An 18,440-nucleotide genomic window follows, 5' to 3' on the forward strand; every position below is an offset into this window, starting at 1 on the left:
TATATGAACAACTTTCACATTTTCAATTATATGTTGAATCACATTAGTGTCCAACCTTTTTAATTGTATAATTGAATTTTCATTATTACAAGTCAAACAAAATACTTAATGGTATGTATAGTTTTCTTTTAATCTAATTCTAATGGATTGAAATGTTGATTGTGACTCAAACAATGGTCGATGATGTCATAACTACATATCTCAATATTTATAATGACATTTTTTCATTTTCTTTAGCTTGATATCAACACAAAGGGTATGTTTATATATATATATAAAATATAAATAATAGAGACATTAACTTATGATTTTATTTTTACAAAATATCACATTAGGTTGAAATTAAAACTATGGTGAGGAGTACAGTATTAATAAGAAAAATCCCAATGAATATCCAACCAGGGTTTGGCTAAGTTACCGTGAGAGTTGGTCCACATAGAAGTATTAAAAATGGTTTGAGTTTTGTAGATTAAAATAAGAAAGAATGAGAAACACCCATTTTCATGGAACCCACCATTTCTATTTCTGATTTGGCTTCCAAACAATTTTTTGCACTTATCATTTAATGGATTTGTATAACGATAAGAGAGGCAAGTTTTAGCCCTCAGATTCAAATATAAACTCCTTAACTCATCATCAATATAATATATCAGTTTCCTTCTCATTCTTAAACACTTTTGACATATTTCCCTTTTTAACTCTCTCTCTCTGTTTTTCTATTTCAACTTTTTTTTTCTGCCCTTTTGATGTGGACCCATTTCTAATCAAACAAATCTGCATTTTGGGTTATCTTCAACTTGGTCAAGTAGTTTCTTGATGGACCTTGCCCCTTTTGCCTCCTCTGCTGCCCCCCCAACTTCTTTTGTTTCAACCTGCCAAATGTTTGATGAAATGCCACACCCAAAGGAAAACCAAACCATCCACTCTAATACCAATTCCCAACTATTTTGCTATGAGCTACCTGAAGCTATATATTACAACAGGTTGGTTTTTTAGATGAGGTTGTCTCATAATAATCATTGAATGTAGATCAGCGTGACGGCGCCCTTAAATAATTACCCTTACACAGTACAAGTGGTGTTTATGTGTGGTACGAGTAAGGTAATAAGTTTGGTTGATCTTTCGGATGTGATAACTATTTGGATGTGAATTTGTAAATCTACCTATGAGGTACTTCTACTGTTTCTTTCATACATTTAATGATACCAGCCATGCTGTGATGACCACCTCAAATTATTAGTATTTTGAATAAAGTTGGCGTCATGTGATTATTTTGTAGTAACAATTAACTATAAATTTGTAACTCTACTTGTCGTTTCTCTCTTATATATTTAAATATATAATGGTATGAAACTGTTAGTCATATTGTAATAGTCTTTCTTTAAATAAATTCTTCGATATGCTAGATGTTGATTTGTGTTATCCATAGTATTTTTTCTTGATAAGAGGGGATATTGTCAAAGTGAAAAATGTTTGTTTCTCTGCACCTATCTAAAGGTTTTTATACTAGCTTTTTCATGGTCCCATTTGTGCCTTGTGTCTTTTTCTTTGACATTTATATATCTGTGCTGCTGCTCTAGAAAATGCAGATTTATTTATTATACTTCTTTATAAAGTATGGGATGTTGAGTCTTATAGGTATGGAGAAGTCTTATCTCTTGAACTAACTTTTTGGGTGAGGGATATCTATCTGACATCAACACTCATTTCCCTTTTTTAAAACCTTCGGAAATTTTTACTGATATGGGATTTGTTCTCATTTGCAGGTAATTTCAAACTGCCAGTAAAAAAAATATGTAAGTCATGGCTAGCTTCATAAACCGGCACCAAATAACTCAATTCACTAATAAGTATTCTTTAAATATGTACATTTTGTTGGAGAATTCATCTTCCTGACTTTGATTTATTAACTCCAAACTTCATAACTCAGTTTACACAAAACATGTCTTTAAGAATGTGCTATCTTGAATTTTGTTTTTGTAAATTTCCTAATATCTTTTGAAGAATGGGACAAATCCAATAGATTTGACACATTCTTTGCAATGATTTAATTTTGTTGACATTGGAGAAGCACATTATCATGAATCATGACAGAGTCTATCTAAACACTGTAGACTTTTAACTTCATATTCATGATAATAATACATTAATCTAACCAATAGAGTATCAAGTCATAAGTGTTTTTATATCATTGTTGAAACTGGACATCATAATCTTACACACAAATTAAAGATATAATATGTTTTCTTGAAAAGTGTCGTTATAGTATTTAACAAATACAAACAGTTATCCAAATTGCAATTTGATAAAGAAATGTGCATTTTGATAAAGAAATGTGCATTTTGACTCAACTTGAGTCAAGCAAGATAATTGGATATAAATATATATAAAAATCTCATGTCAAGAAAAAGAAAACATCGTAATGTTTACTAATATTAAAAAAAAAAGAATATTAATAAAGATAAATTTTTAGTGTGAACGAGAGAAGAGTATGATATTCATGTAATTTTAGAATTTTTTAGAATTATTTGTATAATATATTTGATTCGATTTTCTCTGTCATTTTAGTTTTTTTTTCATGGGTGTTTTTCTAGTGGAGCTTGATGTTGAGCTGTGAGATGGATCCTTCTTTATTTCTTTGTCATATATCATATTTGTAAAATTAGATAAAATAACTTTCTTTTAAAGTGTGATTATTTACACTATACTTTACTCCTCTAAACAACAATCTCATTTCAAACTTTTTATTACTGTTTCACTTATCTCAGACAAAAGTTTAAATTGATAATCAAATTGTAATAGTAAAAACATCATTTTAAGAGCTACTTTTTTATAAATAAAAAAAAAATCAAAATTTAACTATAAAAACCTTCTCAAAAGTAATTTCACAAAAAAGAAATTAACGAATGAAAGTACAAGCACTCTTTTATAAGAACCATTTTTTTTAAAAAAAAGCAACTAAATATTAATCAAATTGAATCACATGGATTGAAATGATTCAATTTATGGAACGAAAGGAAAGAAACAAAATGAAATAACTAATATCAAAAAAGAAAAATGTAACCTCTAAAAACATATGTATAAATAGGAATGGTGCAATTAAACCATTATGAGTAAATGCAAAACAAGAAATGAATAAAAATAAACCATATTAGTCAAATGATTATAGAGTATTGACATAACTAATTAAGAAAGCAAGGAGGAAAATCTCGAGAATTAATAATAATAATAATAACAATATTAACAACAATAAAGAAGAAGGCATAAATGGGAGGAAATCGAGGGAGGAGAGGAAGTAGTGAAAATAAAAAATGAGAAGAAAATGAAAATAGTTGTGCCGACACGTCGTTTGGGATGAAGTTGACCGTACCGTTGGGATAATACGCATTCCTAAAGTTTGCTGAAACAAGGAAAGGTTACCATCATCCATGAGCTGTCTTCACATTTCCAATATTATATTTTTTTTTACTTCCTCTTTCTTCATCTTTAGTTTATCTAAACTTATTTTATAAAATTACTTAAATAAATATCCTAATGAGAAACATACACTAAGTGAAAGATTTTCAAAATTTATAGCTAACAATAACTATAAATAATTTTTCTTTATAAAATGAACTAACTTACTAAATTTAGATTTATTGGAAATAGACTCAAATTTGATGGGAGAGAGTGCATGACTACAATTTTAGGTGTCTACAAATAAGTGGATTATTATTCTACTTTTAACTTATTTAAAACCCTATTTTTAATATAACTTTTATTCTATTTTGGTCAATACACTTTAAATTATTTAAGGTCTATTTTGATTTTGAATTTATTTTCTAAAGTGTCTAGATACTTTTTTTTTTGTTTTCAAATTATAAATACTAAAAATTCAGGTCAAACATGTTCTTGATTTTAGCTAGTTGATGAATCTTAAAATGAGTCAATTCAATTTAGTTTCTTATTGCTTTGTTCTAAAATATGTAGTCTAATGTCTCCTTGAATATATATGCATATAAATACTATTATTCATAAATTTAAGATTTATTGAAATACCTACTATTAATTTATAAATTTATTGAACCTAACATATAAAAACTGAAACAAAGATTCATAAGTTACAAAATTGAAATTTATAATTTGGAGAAAATTAGAATGTAGTCTATATATATATATATATATATATATATTAATTTATGGAATCTCTATTTTTAGAATGAAATATGATGTTTTGAATTTGAATTTGATTAAAAAAGACATGTTAAGTGTTAAATAAAAATACAAAATTTTATTTATGAGGGTGAAATTAGAATTGAAGAAATATAAAAAAGAAAAAAAAATGAAAAGATAGGTTGAGAAGAGAGAAGGAAGAAGGAGAAAAGGGGATGAAAAAAAGAGAGAGAGAGAAATTGGGAGTGTGGAAGCAAAAGCAGTCTATCACTCTCATCAGCTATAAATGAAAAAGGTTAAATTTTTTATTTTTGGGTGTGGGAGTTTCTGCACTTTCTCACACACAAACTCTCTCCTCCAGATGAGCTTCAAAGCCCACCAGTGACTTTTATCTAAAAAATTTCCCTTTTTTCTCTCTCTCCCTATCATCTTTCCCCCTAAAAAAACTCTGTTCCCTCTTTCTCTTTCTCTTTCTCTTTCTATATATAAAGCTTATGCAATTAACTCTCTGGCGTTACTGAAGCATCTATGAGATCTACTGTCCACACTGAATTCATGGATTCAATGAGATTTCCTACGAATTAAGCCAGTACGGAAAACCCAGGTGAATATCAAAAGAAGTAGAACAGCAATGAAATCAACAAACAATTTTACAACCCTATCTCCTTTTTTTTTCTTTTCTTTTTTGTTCAGCTTCATGTGGGTTTCTTTTGTTTATCCATAACCTCTCTTAAAATCTGTGTTTTTGAAGCTTGGGTTTTAATTCCTTTTCTTTTCTTCACCTTTAGCTTGCATCGGATCCGTGGTTTTTTATTCTGATCTTCATTTCTCGTGGCCAATTTCTTTTGGGAGAGTAGGTTTTGGGTTCTGGGTTCTGGGTTGGGCTTTATTTTAGGTGTATGTCCCAATTTTGAGATACCCTTTTGTGTTCGATGAAAGTCCCCGGTATTTTTTTTATTTTTTATTTTTTTTTTTTATAATTTTGAGCTGTTTTTCTGGATTTTGACTGTCTAGGGTTTGAATTGTAATGGGGCTCTATTAATTTTGAACTATAGGTATGCATTTAGGTTGTTGACTTTCTATAAGGAGAAATAAAAAATAGGCGGTAAGGTAAGGCCGAACCAGGATTATTTATTATTAGAATTACTCATGGTAGTTAACATGTAGAATTCTTGTACCTCCCTAAATCGAGTTTTCTTAATTGCTAAACTGATTTCGTGGGGAATTAGCTGCTTTTTCAGTTTGTTTAGTCAACATCTGATTTTGATTCCTAAAAATTTATCCTATGCATGATTTCACAATTTTGTTGTCTTTATAGTAAAGTTTTGATTCTGGACTTTCGGTTTCTACTTTATTATTGTAATTTTGAGATCCTATCATCACCTATTGTTTCTCATAGATTTCTTTTACCAAAAATCTATTATTTCTTTGAATGTATTGCATAAACAACTATTTTGTTCTGCATTACCGTTGTCTCCTTCTCTGATGCTAATGGATATGCTTTCATTGATTTAGGCGAGGGGTGGCACAGAATATTCTTTTCGGAGCAGGCACTAAATTAATAAGTTATCAAGATCACTCTAGAGTGCCATTCAATTGGCATTCATTCTAAGAATGCTAAGGAAGATAACCACAGCTATCGTTCGAGGATTTTCGTGGCGTTAGGACTGAGGGATTGAGCACATATAATGTGCTAGAAGGATATTTGTTGAAGCAAGGATGGATGTTCATGTTATATTTGCACAATATAATGGAACAGGGGTTATTTACAATGGATGATTTTTGTTCTTTTTTCCTTTTTTCTTCGGTTGTAGAAATTTTTACTTTCTAGTTAGTAAAAGAGTGGTAGTTGCAGAGAACACAAACACCTGATGTAAATTGTTTATCTCGATGCTTATTAGGAAGTTTGTAGTTTTCTGGACTTGTTAGCCACGCTTTACACACTGCTCCATTCCGACTATTTTGTGGAAAATCTCCATTTATACCATGGAATCTACGACATTGCATACAACTCATCAGTCGGGTGCTATTCATAGGTTTATACCTTTCATTGCACCTGCACTTCTAGTTTCAATTAGTTATGTTGACCCTGGAAAGTGGGCTGCAACTGTTGAAGGAGGTGCTCGGTTTGGCTTTGATTTGTTTGTGTTAGTGCTTCTTTTCAATCTTGCTGCTATTTTATGCCAGTATCTCTCAGCTAGCATTGGTGTGGTCACTGGAAGAGGTCTTGCCCAGGTAATTTATTTGTTTTCAAGGCTTTCGCATTTTTACTTATGTTGTGTCTATCAAGCAGCTTTTATCTGAAAATCAGTCAATTGACCGATGTTGATTTTTCCCTTTATTAGTTTTGAATTTTTTTTTTATGGGAGAATTTCATGTGTTGGTTGTATCTTGTATTCTCCTATGTGGTTCGTTTGCATCTTTCTCATTAGTCTTCAATTTCGAGGACTTTTTTGTAATTATCTTTTAGACACGAATCTCTATGGTTGAATTCCCTTCTTGTAGAAGGGGTCCCCTGTTTTTTTGTTGGCTTTGTTTTTTTATGCCCGTTTATTCTTTCATTTATTCTCAATGAAAGTTGTTCTTATAAATAAATAAATGTGTGTGGACGTGTCTCTGTTTCCAGTTTGGGTTGATGTTTGATATGTTAGCTTGTAACCTTCACTTTCACTTTATGCCTCTTCCATTTTGGTTTGTTCCATGGGTATAGGTTGATTTTTGTTATTTTTTAAATTACTTGACTGCTAGTTGTTAAATGTTACTGGAGGTTGACATATTTACCCTATTTTGTTTTGTTGATTATACCAAAGATATGCAACGAGGAGTATGATAAGTGTACATGTTTCTTCCTGGGAATCCAAGCAGAGGCTTCTGTGATTCTGTTAGACCTTAACATGGTATTTTATTTTGTTTCTGCTAAGTTATTCCAGACTTCCAGCCAAACCTGTGATTCAGTTTTGTTAAGATTTTTTTTAGTGAAGCATGGTCTAATTTGACCATATTTTAATTCTTCATTTTCATTATAAAGCTAACATGTCATTTAAAAAACATACTAGATCTTGGGCATTTCAAATGGACTTAATCTTCTACTTGGGTGGGACCTCTTCACATGTGTCCTTTTGACGGGTGTTGCTGCTGCTTTATTTCCTCCTTTTGCTGACCTTCTGGTAAATAGAACTTTTAATCAATCATGCATAACTTTCTCTTTGATGTAATTCATTATCTCAAGGGTTTCTATTTTCTAGGAAGATGGCAGGGCAAAGTTCCTCTATATATGTATGGCGGGATTTGTACTGCTCTCTTTGGTTCTTGGAGTATTAATCAGTCAACCTGAAATCCCACTTTCCATGAATCTCATGCCGACAAGGTTAAATGGGGAAAGTGCCTTTACTCTTATGAGTCTTCTTGGAGCAAGTGTCATGCCACACAATTTTTATGTGCATTCTTCTATTGTGCAGGTACTTCTCGTTTCTTCTATCGCCATTTGTATTTGATTGAGCATAAAACTGCAAATGTTTTACTTTTCTTAGTCAATGTGTATGTGCAGACAAGGAAAGTCCAATGAGATGATTTTTGCCTACCAATATCTTAAGATTAGGATGTCATTCTAGGCGGTTGATCAAGTTCAAAACTTCTGGGATTCAAATGTTTTAATCATTTAGATTTCTTCATAGTATAAATTTGGATATCCTTATGTGCTTTATAATGATTTTCCTTTCTTCTTTTTGCAGCAGCACCAGAGTCCACCAAATATTTCCAAAGAAGTTTCGTGTTATAATCATTTGTTTGCTATTTTCTGCATATTCAGTGGAATTTATGTGGTGAATAACGTTCTCATGAACTCAGCTGCAAATGTATTCTATAGCAGTGGTCTTGCTTTGCACACCTTTACAGATGCATTGTCTTTAATGGAGCAGGTGTTCTAGAGTCCCCCCCTCCCTTTTAAATTTATTTATTTTTGTTTACTTGCTCCTTAACACAGTTTTACTGTAATAAGTATTGATTTTATTTTCCATTTCCCTCCAAACTATGCAGGTATTTGGGAGCTCAGTGGTATATGTTCTCTTCTTACTTGTTTTGTTTCTATCAAATCAAATCACAGCTCTCACATGGAGTCTTGGTGGTCAACTGGTTCTGACCAATTTCTTAAAATTAGATATTCCTGGTTGGCTCCATTGTGCTACAATTAGGATTATTGCCATTATTCCAGCACTATGCTGTGTCTGGAGTTCGGGTGCTGAAGGGATGTATCAACTTCTTATATTTTCTCAGGTTATGGTAGCTCTATTGCTTCCATCTTCTGTGATTCCCCTCTATCGTGTTGCTTCATCAAGAACAATAATGGGTGCCCTCAAAATATCGCAGCTTGTGGAATTTATAGCAATTGGTATCTTTATTGGAATATTAGGACTGAAAATTATATTTGTTGTAGAGATGATTTTTGGTAACAGTGATTGGGTAGTTAACTTGAGGTGGAACATGGGGAGTGGTATGTCAATCCCATTTGTGGTTCTTCTTATTACTGCTTGTTCATCGTTTTGTCTGATGCTATGGTTGGCAGCTACCCCATTAAAATCTGCTACTACTATTGCCCAATTAGATGCTCAAGTATTGAACTGGGATATGGCAGAGGTTAGACCCGATTCATCTGAAGAGAGGGAAAACATAGATTTGGGGAAAAGTTCATACAGTGCCGAGCCTATAGAAAGTCATTCTGACCTATCTTCAACAAAGTTTGATTTTAATTTGCCTGAAAATATTATGGAACCTGATCAGGTTCTTGGTTCAGTTAATCAAAACGAGAATCGATCTAGTACTGTAGTTCCAAGCTCCCCAAAATATGTACAAGAGGAACTTGAATCCACTGAGGAGTTAGTCTCATCCTCAATTGTGACTCACGATGTTCCTGATTCAACATTGGCTGACAAAAAGGTCTTAAAAATAGAGTCAGTGGAGGCCGTTGAAAAGACTGTTGGACTCGATGGTGATTTGCGTTCTGAGAAGGATGATTATGAGGTTGATAACTGGGAGGCTGAAGAGTCACTGAAAGAGATCTCTGGGAATATACCATCCTCAACATCTGAGGGTCCTGGTTCTTTTAGAAGTATTGGTGGGAGAAGTGAAGAAGGTGGGAATGGAACTGGTAGTCTTTCAAGGTTAGCTGGCCTCGGGCGTGCTGCAAGGCGCCAACTTACTGGAATTCTTGATGAATTTTGGGGACAATTGTATGATTTCCATGGGGTGCCTACTCAAGATGCAAAGGTTAAGAAACTAGATTTGTTACTGGGTTTTACCTCTCTGAAATTGGATGCTGTTGGTAAAGATTTTCCTCACTCATCACCTATTGGATGCAAAACATCCGATCCAATTTCTTCTAGTTTGTACGACTCCCCCAAGAGTCAGAGGGTACAAAGTGGGTTAGAACCACCCTATGGGATACAAAAGGGGCACCAGCCATTGTGGTCTAACCACATGCAGCATTGGGATGCATATGTGAATAATTCTAGCCATAATGCTCTGGACTCTGGAGTGAAGCGATATTCTAGTTTGCGCAGTTTGCCTTCTACTGAGAGTTGGGATTATCAGCCTGCCACAGTCCATGGCTATCAGTTAACTTATCTGAGTAGAATGGCAAAGGACAGAAGTTCTGGTAATTCGAACGGTCAGTTGGATTCATCAGGCTCTAAATATCATACCTTGGGTGGTGGTGGTGCAGGCTTGCGAGACTCAGTTGCATTTGCAATGGGGCAAAAGTTGCAAAATGGCTTGGGTGCTTGTCAGCAGGCGGCTCCCCCAGGTTTTTCCAACATCACAGTATCCAGGAAACCTTCTTCCGAATCTGAAAGGAAATATTATGATCATTCTCTTTCTGGAACTGGTGAGAATTTAGTGAGTGTATCTAACACAAAGAAATACCATAGCTTACCGGATATTCACCGTGATCAGCACACATCAGATAAGAGTTCTCAGTGGGATAATGTGAGTGGTTATGGAACATCTATTGGTAGAATAACAGCTCGTGGAGTGTCCACAAATTCTGGATCAAGATTAGTTTCTCCTTTAGCATTTGATGAACTATCTCCTGCAAATGTCTACAGTGGTGCATTATCACCACAAATGAATCCTCATCTGGATTCTGGATCTTTCTGGCATAGACAGCCTTCTGAGCAATTTGGCTTGGACAAAAATAGCAACTCCGAGAGTAAAGGAATTGGGAGGCTGCATTCAATTAGTCACGAAGCTTCTTTTGTTGTTAATTCAGAGGCCAGGCTTCTCCAGTCCTTCAGAGACTGCATTGTCAAACTTCTGAAATTAGAAGGATCAGACTGGTTATTTGGGCAAAGTGATGGTGCTGACGAGGAGCTAATTGATTGTGTAGCTGCCAGGGAGAAATTTCTTTATGAAGCTGAGGCAAGGGAGATGGGTCGGGTGGTCCGCATGAAAGAATCTCCTTCATTTTCTCCTGATAGGAGACCAGGTTCTGGAATGAAGAATGATACAAATTTCTCCAATGTTTCTATTTCCTCTGTACCTCATTGTGGAGAAGGCTGTATTTGGAGATCAGATTTGATTGTAAGTTTTGGTGTATGGTGCATTCACCGTATTCTAGATCTCTCACTTATGGAAAGTCGGCCTGAACTATGGGGAAAATATACCTATGTACTCAATCGTCTTCAGGTAAACATTGTCTGTTTGTCTTTGTATCATTAGCATATAACCTAGTGTATCAGGTAAAAGTCTCTTACTGAAAATACCATTGGTCTTTGTTGAGATCACATCCATTTACATAAGTTGAGAGTTCGATCAGTTGCAGGGCTGACATATTTTGCAGTCAAAATGGCTAGTAGTTTTGGATTATATGAATTACAGATATTCTAATGGGATCAATTGTTTTATGCATCCGACCTAAGTGTTTGGGTTGAGAGTTTGTATTGTTTGCATACGGATATTTTCAGAATATGTTGATTTTAATCTCTTCTGCCCTGAGTGTTTGGGTGGTTTTGATAATGTGCTTACTGGCTCCATTTAGAGTCAATATGAAAGATACAAATAGTAAGGAACATGCTTTTCCATCTTAAGATAATATGCACAACTTGTATGTGCATGTCGTAGGAATTGTAATCAAATTTTCCTTTTAGATCGTCATGGAAGATTGTGAAATGAGGGTGTACTGTCCACTGATTTGCTTTTACTCCTTGTGAACTCTAATGGCAAACATTCTTTCAGGGTATTATCGATCCTGCATTTTCGAAGCCTCGTATACCGATGCCACCATGCTTCTGCCTCCAAATTCCCCAAGCATTCCAGCAGAGGTCAAGCCCACAAATTGCAAATGGAATGTTGCCTCCTGCTGCAAAACCTGGCAAGGGAAAATGCACCACTGCTGCAATGCTTCTGGATATGGTCAAGGATGTGGAGATAGCCATCTCTTGCCGAAAAGGTCGAACTGGTACAGCAGCCGGCGACGTAGCTTTCCCAAAGGGGAAGGAGAACTTGGCTTCAGTCCTCAAACGCTACAAGCGCCGATTATCCAATAAACCAGTTGCCACTCACGAAGTATCATCTATTTCACGCAAGATTTCAGCAACATCCGTTCCTTATAGCTCATAGTATTTACCCAAAAATGGTGATCAAATCACCCAGCTGTTTAATTTTGGAAAGCAGCTCATGGTTTGGAACGAGATGCCCTCGTCTTGGTCTTTACTCTCTCTCAAAACATGTATCAAGGCTCTTTGCTGCGAATTTTCTTCTCACATGTTAAAATATGATTAGGATGTGACTCAATGGACCCTTAGTTGCAGCAAAACTCAGGAAACTGGTGCAAACACACATGGAAAGTTGATTGTTATGATGGTTGCACTACTTACTTGTATCAAAGTAATTGCTGGAGGAGAGATCACAAGGTGACTTTGAAAAGTTGAAAAAAAAATGTTAGTATATAGCAGACAGAGCTAATGTGCTGTATATATTGTCTGTGCAAAACTTTCTGAAACATTTCAAATCTCTTTCCACAAAAGCTATTCTAGATCTTGCTGTTTGTTGTTAGATCATGCAGAAACTTTCTTCTGTTGCCCGTTTCGGTGAGTCAAAAGATAACTACATACTCTAGGGTTTTTTTTTACTGTGTTTTTGTCAATTCAGATCATCTGAATTGGTTCATATCTAGATATTCTATGGTCGGTTTCTGGGTTTTCTTTCTTTGGGAACTGAAAAGTTGTTTGAATGTTTCTAGGTAGCCACTACAATGTTTTGTGGTTAAAATTTTATTATTTGGTTTATCATTTTGTCAATGGAATTGGTTGATGGAAAATGCAGAAAACAGGCCATTTGGGAGTTTCCCTCTGTTAAGGAGACATTGTATTAATAATGGAAGTGAACTTCCACATGGAAGGTCTCTGTTTTCATTTGCTGTTTGATACATGATTTCATTTATTATTGTATAATAAGTCTATAAATGTCCATCTTCTGACTAATCAATCATTATCCTTTCTTTCTTTTCACAATATTTGAACCTCTTACCTTTATATTTCTATTTCTATTTTATTTGTGGATGGGTGTACTTTTTTAAAAATAAATCAAAATATCTTACAAACACCTTTTTGTTATATATTAATATATACAAACAATTGCAGAGATAATATTTAAGAATTGTTATTTTTGCCAAAAACAAAATTAAGAATTGCTCCATGATATGATCGTGGGCCGTATCTTTGACTTAAGAATTAGCCCAAGTTCAACAGCGATATGGGCCTCCTCCCCCATTAAAGGCCGAAAATAAGCCCTAAGTGATCTTTCAAATACTAGAGGTGTTTGCTTGTAAGAATACAAACATTGGAAATTAGCTTTAGTGGTCATCAAACAAATATCTAACTTCGACCTTTATAGTATAAGTTTATATACGTTGAAGTTTTGCTTATGTCCGCACCCATCTTTTCTTTACGACAAATTGCAAAAATCACCAGTAGGATATGATAGTTGTAATTACACCTCCCAATTTTCAATGGTAAAATTGGACACTTAAACATTTTCAAATATGGATCTTCAAACTTACATAATAGTATAAATTATATAACATCAGTTTTTAGGCTCACTTTTATCATTTATAAATCTAATTTTTACCATTATTGTAAGCTTTGAGAGTCCAATTTTAACACTTTGTAGAGTTTGGAAGTTTATCGTTTACAATTAAAAGTTTGATGTAATTGCAACTACAACCATACTTTATGATTGATTTTTGTAATTTAATTGCACGTTCAAATCCTAGAAATCCAAAAAATGGAAGAAAAAGAAAAATCAAACTACACTCGTTTGTGTTTTCTTATATTTTATATTTTGTTTTTCCAGTTGGTTTCATATTTTGTTTTTTTTCCTAGAGGGTAAATAGTCTTTATTATTATTATTATTATTTTAAGTAGATCTATTTTAATCTTCCTCTAAAAATACATTTTAACCTTTTCTTTTACCATTTGGTTTGAGTTACTTTATAAAGAAAAAAAAGAAGACATATACATACAATTTTTTTTTATTTTTTTTTTGCATAACCCAAAATGAAAAATATTTGTCCACCAAGATATTATTAATTTTCAAGATGAAAAGTATTTAGAAAAATCCCATCTTCTTATTCTCACTACAAAAATTTCTAACATATTTATTATTTACTTTAATTGTGATTGGATGAATAAAAGAAAATAAAGAAAAATCGAACATTTTGAAACGTCAAGAAAACCCTCACCTCACATGGCCCCTCACCTTTAGAGTTATTTACAAAATTGCCTCCACACATATTTTATATATTCTTCAAATTAATATAAATAAATAATATAGTATATAATATATAAAATTAGAAATTTCTTTTTCTCTTCATCAATTTCTCATCTTCTTCCTTCCAGCTGGGTCTGTTCTTGCTAGGTTTTGGTGAAACAAAACAAAACAAAACAAAAAGGTAATCTTCGATATCTTATTAATCTTCATCTCTTATTTCTCAATTTTTAATGAATTACCTCCTTCTCTTTCACAATTTTTATTTTATGGTTTTCTTCTTCTTCTTCCACTGATTCTTATTACTCTCTCCTTTCATAGCATGTAATTGTCCACAATTCCCCTCCCTTCTCTTTCTTTCAATTTAAACAATCTATACTATATCTTACTTTTAATTTCTTTGTATTCTTCCTGAAATCTCATCTTCAATTATCTAATTTTGAAACTATATATATATATTTTTTAGAATTAAAGATAAATCGGTTCTGAACAATAACTTAGTAAAGGTAAAGTTAACAGTGAACGACTTGATTTGGGATCTTTTCTTATAAAATAAATATAACAAACAAAAATTGATATATTTTATTATATGTACAAGGACAAAATTATAAAAAGAAAATTTAGTTTGCTAAATTTTAAAACAAATCTTAGGATTGATGGGGTACGTTGTGATAATTCCACTATGGATGTTGTTGTTCGTTGTGATCGTGGGCCTTACTGTTTACCTATTAGTAAGGGCCCGTAGACGAAGACAAGCAGCCCAACTTCCAGTTTATTATGGGCCTCCAGCTCCCCCACTTGGGGCCCAAGATAAGCCCAACTGATTTATCCAATACAATGCTCGTACTAGTAAGTTGTGTGTGTGTGAATTTTCGAGAATGTTTTTTCTTTGTTGATACTAAAGTTTTATTTTGGACTTTTAGTATTTGTATAGAATTAAATAAATGTATTTGTAATTTAGTTCATATTGTTTGAGCTTATTGTTGGCATACATATAGACATTTATTCAGCTTATATATCTACGTATAGAGTTCCAAACTTTGTAGGATGTGAGAAATTTAGGAACTATCAATAGTGATGATATTTAATTAAGTTGAGTAACATCTTTCATGTTAGGCGCAATACGTCGTGGACTAACAAGTTTTGTAAACCAATTTGAAGAGAGTTGTTTGTTGATTGTGAATAATAGTCCCCTACTACAACTTATAACACTTCAAACATTTTTCTATATCAAAAAATTTAACCCATTACAAAGCTCAATAATAGTTAATTTTGAATATAGGCTTGGACATCCAACTTTTCATATGTTACCACAATACTTTTAAAAAATCAATTTTAACCCATAAAGCTCAGTGGTAGCTCAAAATTCTTTCTAGTCTTTTAACTTATAATTACTTTTACTTTATTCCATTCAAAATGAATTTATAGTTACTAAAACAAACATAGAACTGTGTTTTACAATAAGTGTTAGCTAAAGTGAGTTTTGGTTAAGTAAGTGACATAAGAAGTTTGACTTTTATTCCTTCAACTATTTCGAGATTTTGTTAAATTGGAATGCATATCTTAAAATAGAAATCCATCGACATCTTAAGATATTCAATAATAATTTTAAGATGTCAAGCATCGTAACAATGTTGTTAAACAAAAGTGATGGTCTAGATGTCTACACCTTGAGAAACTAGCACTACTACAAACAATCAACAAACTTGATTTTTTTATGGTTAAAATATCTCATCAAAAAGAAAACTTCAATATGTTTTGTCCATGGAGGAAACTTAAAAGCCTATCATGAAAAACATATTTTTTTCTTTTTTCACACCCACCTTAGCTTTACGAAACCTTTTGTCCACAAGTACATAAAAGTGTTAGATGAGCTAAGCTCATGTTAGCTAGTTTCTACTGCTTCTACAAATTTTAAAACTCTTAATTACAAACGTTCAATTTAACTCATTAAAGTTGTAAACAATAACTAATTTAACTTTGATAAAGTCACTTATTTCAATCGAAATATAACTACAACAGTTAACTTTTAAAAAAGTAATATTGTATTATTTATGAATATAAAGTAATAATTGGAAAAAAAGTAGTAAGGAATTAAGAATCTTATTCATAAATATTATGTTTTTTTAGCCGGGTCCAGATTTTGTGCTTCGTGCCCATCATTTTTTTAAACTTCCGTCTTCACGCCGCACCTCATCCTCTCTTTCTCGTCTCCGGCGTTCACCATCTCCTTCTCAATCTTCAACGTTCATCATCTCCGTCTGAATCCGACAATCCAATCCAACCTATATTTTATAAGTTGGATTGGATTGAAAATACTATTTAAGTTATTTGAGTTGTCAATCTAACTAACTAAAAAATATAGTGTCTCCGAACTCATTTACACGCGTAGATTAGGCAACAATGAATGAAGAGAAAGAAGTAATTTAATAGATATTTTATTTGTTAGTATTATTATTTTGAGCACATCCCAATATATATTATTGTTATTGAGAAAGAAGGAATGGTGGTTGACGTGAGGTCGTCGGCTACCAAGGAAAGCGTGGATCCTGAGCGTTTAAAAATGTTTGGTAGGTGAAATGAATGGCAGAGAATTCAAATGTATTTAATTTGTTGAATGAAAGGGAAATTGGATTCTATTAATGCCACAACATTCCCTTATACAAATTTTGCCAAATTAACTTCCCTTCCTCTTCAACAACTATTAGAGATGTAATCAAGTTTCCGAACCTCATTCATCTTCCTTTCTTTCTACTTCTTTTCTTCTTACCAATTTATCATATTAAATTTTCAATTCTCCACTTAAATATTTATAATATATATACAAACTATTTTGAACTATATACTATCAATATCAAATATCAAATATAGTATCAAAGTCCATAAAATTTAAATGTGTTTACGAACTACCAAACCACATATTATCCTGTACTAATATTTTACGTTTAAAATCAAGTTTATAATATCAACTTTTATCTATAAATTTTTTCGATTTATCATCTAATTTTTTCTTATTAAAGAATCAAATCAAGATTTAAAATTTTCATTAGGAATACAAGAAACATAAATTATAAAATAAAAGTTGGACATTTAATTGTAAATTTTTTTAAAAAATTAAAATGACACAACTACTTCAAATATTTACAAGTATAACAAAATATTATAATACCATTTGTGTCTATTATTATATGTAGAAAATAGACTATAATATTGAAAATTTGACAAAAATAGTACATATTTTTTTGAAAAATTGCATTGGGTGATAAATTCTTTTAGAAAAAATAGTTCATAACATTTCTTTTATATTGTAAATTTGACAAATACGACGGTAATTTACTTTTAAATTTTCTATTTTTGTAATTTTAAAAATGTAAGTGACATGAGCTCTATTATCATAATTTTTTTTTTTTTTGCTATTTTTGCAAACTCTCTTATCTTTTTATGATTTTATTTTTAAAAGTAGCACATTTTTTAAAAATCATAAAATTGTTTTTCTCTGCTCATCTCAAACAAATCAACCACCGAGATTTTCTTAAAATGTTAAAAAAATTCAATTTATTGATTGTTTTGAGTTTTTCGAGTACTTCCAACTTATCAATTGTTTTGGATTTTACCATGATGTCCATAGACATTAGATTGATTCTACAAATTTTCAAATCTTTTCAAATTCTATTGTTTTTTTCTTTTCAAAATAATTATCAATTTCCAACTCTTACACCAAACCTTAACTAATTGTTTTTATCTTTTCAAAAAAAAATTACGAATCCACGTTCATCTCGGCAAAAATGTACCGAGAAAGTCTAAGAACTTGATAATCTCGAATTGTACCAAAAAAGTCTAAAAAATTGATACTTTTGGACTTTTTTGATTAAGCAATAAAGCGAGATCAACCAAATCTTTTGCCTAACTCTCATAACAAAAATTTAATCCTACCAAATTTTATATAAAATTGTGGTGTTAAATAAAAGTTTTATGATATTATTGTCAACATAATTATGGAACACATCAATTAAAATAAATGATTTGAAAAATTATATGAAGAGATATTTATGGAAAAAATTAGTTAAAATTTGACATAAAATCGGGAAAGATTAGTTAATTTCAAATTAGAAATATTTGCATAAATCTATGTTTTCAAATTTTATCAATAAAAAAATTATGTGAGATTTGAGAAGATTTTAATAAAGATTTGAGATTAATAATTTTTCAAATATTCCTAAAATTATCTGAATTTAGGCTTTCTCGATAAAATTAGGATGAATCGAGATCATAATATTTTTGAAAAGATAAAAAAAAATTAGTTCAGATTTAGAAAAGATAACAAAAAATTAGTTAAAATTAAAAAGAATTTGAAAAAATCAAAACAATCTATAAGTTGAAATTTTTTAATATTTCACAAAAACCTTAGGATCAATTTCATCCTCTAAGAAAAACAGTTTAAAAAAGTAAGCTACTTTTGCTAATTTTCTTTATAATATTTTGTTATTGTTTGATTTATTCTATACATGGATATGGTGGAAAATAGAAAA

The 18,440-nt window shown here is 31.8% G+C and overlaps 1 protein-coding gene and 2 long non-coding RNA genes across 5 annotated transcripts; all 3 read left to right on the top strand.

The window, feature by feature from the left end:
* The first annotated feature begins 522 nt into the window (after nucleotides 1-522).
* On the top strand, nucleotides 523-1,987 carry LOC116404698. Its single transcript, XR_004217707.1, has 2 exons — nucleotides 523-1,101; nucleotides 1,767-1,987. It is a non-coding gene; the product is annotated as an uncharacterized LOC116404698 (long non-coding RNA).
* A 2,379-nt stretch (nucleotides 1,988-4,366) lies between these two features.
* LOC101217515 (ethylene-insensitive protein 2) lies at nucleotides 4,367-12,557 on the top strand. 3 transcript variants are annotated; one of them, XM_011659348.2, is made up of 8 exons: nucleotides 4,367-4,756; nucleotides 5,668-6,387; nucleotides 6,963-7,049; nucleotides 7,209-7,319; nucleotides 7,398-7,610; nucleotides 7,887-8,069; nucleotides 8,188-10,830; nucleotides 11,380-12,557. In XM_011659348.2, the coding sequence occupies exons 2-8, from the start codon at nucleotides 6,139-6,141 to the stop codon at nucleotides 11,761-11,763; spliced, it is 3,870 nt and encodes a 1,289-aa protein (XP_011657650.1). In that variant the 5' UTR covers nucleotides 4,367-4,756; nucleotides 5,668-6,138; the 3' UTR covers nucleotides 11,764-12,557. The 3 variants fall into 3 exon arrangements, with proteins under 3 accessions (XP_011657650.1, XP_004143254.1, NP_001306890.1); XM_004143206.3 differs by having other exon boundaries at nucleotides 4,368-4,756; nucleotides 7,884-8,069; NM_001319961.1 differs by lacking the exon at nucleotides 4,367-4,756 and having other exon boundaries at nucleotides 6,139-6,387; nucleotides 7,884-8,069; nucleotides 11,380-11,763.
* A 1,411-nt stretch (nucleotides 12,558-13,968) lies between these two features.
* LOC105435881 lies at nucleotides 13,969-14,949 on the top strand. Its single transcript, XR_969840.2, has 2 exons — nucleotides 13,969-14,095; nucleotides 14,563-14,949. It is a non-coding gene; the product is annotated as an uncharacterized LOC105435881 (long non-coding RNA).
* Nucleotides 14,950-18,440: the final 3,491 nt, after the last annotated feature.

Source organism: Cucumis sativus, chromosome 6, assembly GCF_000004075.3.
Source record: "Cucumis sativus cultivar 9930 chromosome 6, Cucumber_9930_V3, whole genome shotgun sequence".
Classification (NCBI taxonomy): Eukaryota; Viridiplantae; Streptophyta; class Magnoliopsida; order Cucurbitales; family Cucurbitaceae; genus Cucumis; species Cucumis sativus.

What these genes read in the sequence shown, in the direction of transcription:
- LOC101217515 (XM_004143206.3), top strand. Translation starts at nt 6,139, where the DNA reads ATGGAATCTACGACATTGCATACAACTCATCAGTCGGGTGCTATTCAT. An exon ending in TGCATTCTTCTATTGTGCAG is followed by an intron (nt 7,611 to 7,883) that starts GTACTTCTCGTT and finishes TTCTTTTTGCAG; the next exon opens with CAGCACCAGAGTCCACCAAA. An exon ending in ATGTACTCAATCGTCTTCAG is followed by an intron (nt 10,831 to 11,379) that starts GTAAACATTGTC and finishes ACATTCTTTCAG; the next exon opens with GGTATTATCGATCCTGCATT.